This window comes from Mandrillus leucophaeus, unplaced genomic scaffold (genome assembly GCF_000951045.1).
Source record: "Mandrillus leucophaeus isolate KB7577 unplaced genomic scaffold, Mleu.le_1.0 Scaffold28, whole genome shotgun sequence".
Lineage (NCBI taxonomy): Eukaryota > Metazoa > Chordata > Mammalia > Primates > Cercopithecidae > Mandrillus > Mandrillus leucophaeus.
The window spans coordinates 1,731,599-1,733,597 of record NW_012102920.1 but is presented as its reverse complement, the minus strand read 5'-3'; the positions used below and the strand labels follow the sequence as shown (position 1 = coordinate 1,733,597).

General features: G+C 65.9%; 1 protein-coding gene across 1 annotated transcript in view; it reads left to right on the top strand.

Moving 5' to 3' along the window:
• INPP5E (inositol polyphosphate-5-phosphatase, 72 kDa) overlaps positions 1 to 1,999 on the top strand; it is a 10,005-nt gene that overhangs the window by 4,839 nt on the left and 3,167 nt on the right. The window contains exon 9 of the mRNA XM_011985164.1: positions 1,433 to 1,569. Within this exon, the coding sequence (XP_011840554.1) occupies positions 1,433 to 1,569 (137 nt within the window). The remainder of the gene's footprint in view (positions 1 to 1,432; positions 1,570 to 1,999) is intronic.

Below are 1,999 nucleotides of genomic sequence, written 5' to 3'. Positions count from 1 at the left end.
GCGAGTGGTGCTGCCGTGGTTCACACGCGGGGCGCCCGTCGTTTTTACGGCAGCTCTGCAGAGGCAGCGTCCTGAGCTCTGGGAAGCGAGGGCCGAAAAGTCCAGGTGCCCCCAGCGCATAGCCCCTCGTGGTTCTTTAGCACGGTTAGTGGGGTGGGCGGATCCTGTCCACTCACAGCGTGTCCTGCTAGCCTGGGTCCTGGTCCTCACCACTGCCCGCCCTGCCGCCTCCCCCGGCTGTGTGGAAAGGAGCAGAGACATGGTCATCCCCTGCCATGGGCGCCGTCTGCCCCTGAGGCTGCTCCAGGTGCCTTCTGGAGCTGTCCCAATGCGAATCCCACCCGAGGGCCCGGCCCCTCTGGCTGGCACCCGAGACCCACTTCCCCTGGGAGCCACTGCCAGGCCGTGTTCTGGGGAAGGGGAAGGACCTGCCGTTGCTTGCCTGTGCCCATGCATGGTCCGCTGTGCCACAGTGGACGTCACCACCCGCTTCGATGAGGTGTTCTGGTTTGGAGACTTCAACTTCCGCCTGAGCGGCGGGCGCACGGCCGTGGACACCCTCCTGTGCCAGGGCCTGGTGGTGGACGTGCCGGCGCTGCTGCAGCATGACCAGCTCATCCGAGAGATGCGGAAAGGTGAGGGCCTGGGAGGGGGGCGGGCGTGGCGGGAGATGAGGAAAGGTGAGGGCCTGGGGTGCCGCGGCTGGCACGAGCTGGTCTGAGCCAGTCCGGGTGCCCATCCTGTGGCAGGGTCCATCTTCAAGGGCTTCCAGGAGCCGGACATCCACTTCCTCCCGTCATACAAGTTTGACATCGGGAAGGACACGTACGACAGCACCTCCAAGCAGAGGACACCCTCATACACGGTGAGCCCCGCCCGTGGCCGGCGCAGAGTGCTTCCAGGGCGGGCACCTCCCACAGCCGGGAGCCAATGCCTGGCATCAGGGGTCTGAATCTGGACGGCCTTGACTTGAACCTCAGCTCTACACCCTGGCCTCGTGGCGAGTCCCCTTTGGTGGAGAACGGCACCCTCTCCATGGGTGTTTTCAAGGCTGGGTGAGCCGACTGGCACACAGGGCACCGGCCATGCCCTCGCCCCTGGCGTGCAGAGCCTCTGCCCGTTGCACCCTCACTCACCCTTCCGCCAGGCCCGTGGCTGCAGCTCTGGGCACGTCCCGATGTGTGCTGGACGCCTCAAGAAGCCACTGAGGCAGGTCAGGGTAGGAGTAGCCGCTGTTCACAGGGTCTCCAGCAGCGAGGGACAGGCCCTGGCCCAGCTGGCCACAGACACCAGGCAACAAAATGGGCATAAGTGTCGGGGGTCCCAGAAGGCTCCCTCAGGGGGCACTTGAGAACAGCGGGGAGGGGAGTGGGCCACGCCCCACAGCGCCTCAGGAGTAACTGGACTTCCTCCCTCCGGAATCTTCCCGAAGGACCGTGTCTTGTACAGAAGCCGCCACAAGGGTGACATCTGTCCCGTGAGCTACTCCTCCTGCCCCGGGATCAAGACCTCCGACCACCGCCCTGTGTACGGCCTCTTCCGGGTGAAAGTGAGGCCGGGGCGAGACAAGTCAGTGTTCTCCCGCGCACCTTCCCTCTCGGGCCCGGGGGTGGGGCCGTCATCCCGTGAGCTGAGAGGGTCCCTGTCTTCGTGGGGTCCACTCGGGGCTTTGTCCTGGGACCTTCAGGGCTGTGCTCCCCCAGGATCGGTCGGACTCATCCTGGAGCAGGACGAAGGCAGGAAGGGGAGAGGCTCTGAACAGTGAAGAGGCCCAGCTGGGGGGCTGGGTGTGGCCAGCTGGAGGGAGGAAGGCCTTAAGCACTCAGGTGTCCGCCCCATCCTTCCTGTGGCTCTCCCAGGAACAGGCCTCTGTGTGCTTAGAGGCAGTGCCAACCCGGGCCAGCGCCCACCTAACAACCCCTCCTTGTGGTCCTGGGCGTCCTCCTAACGCCCCCTCGTCGGGCCCGACCCCCTCCTAACGCCCCCTCCTCCGGGCCCG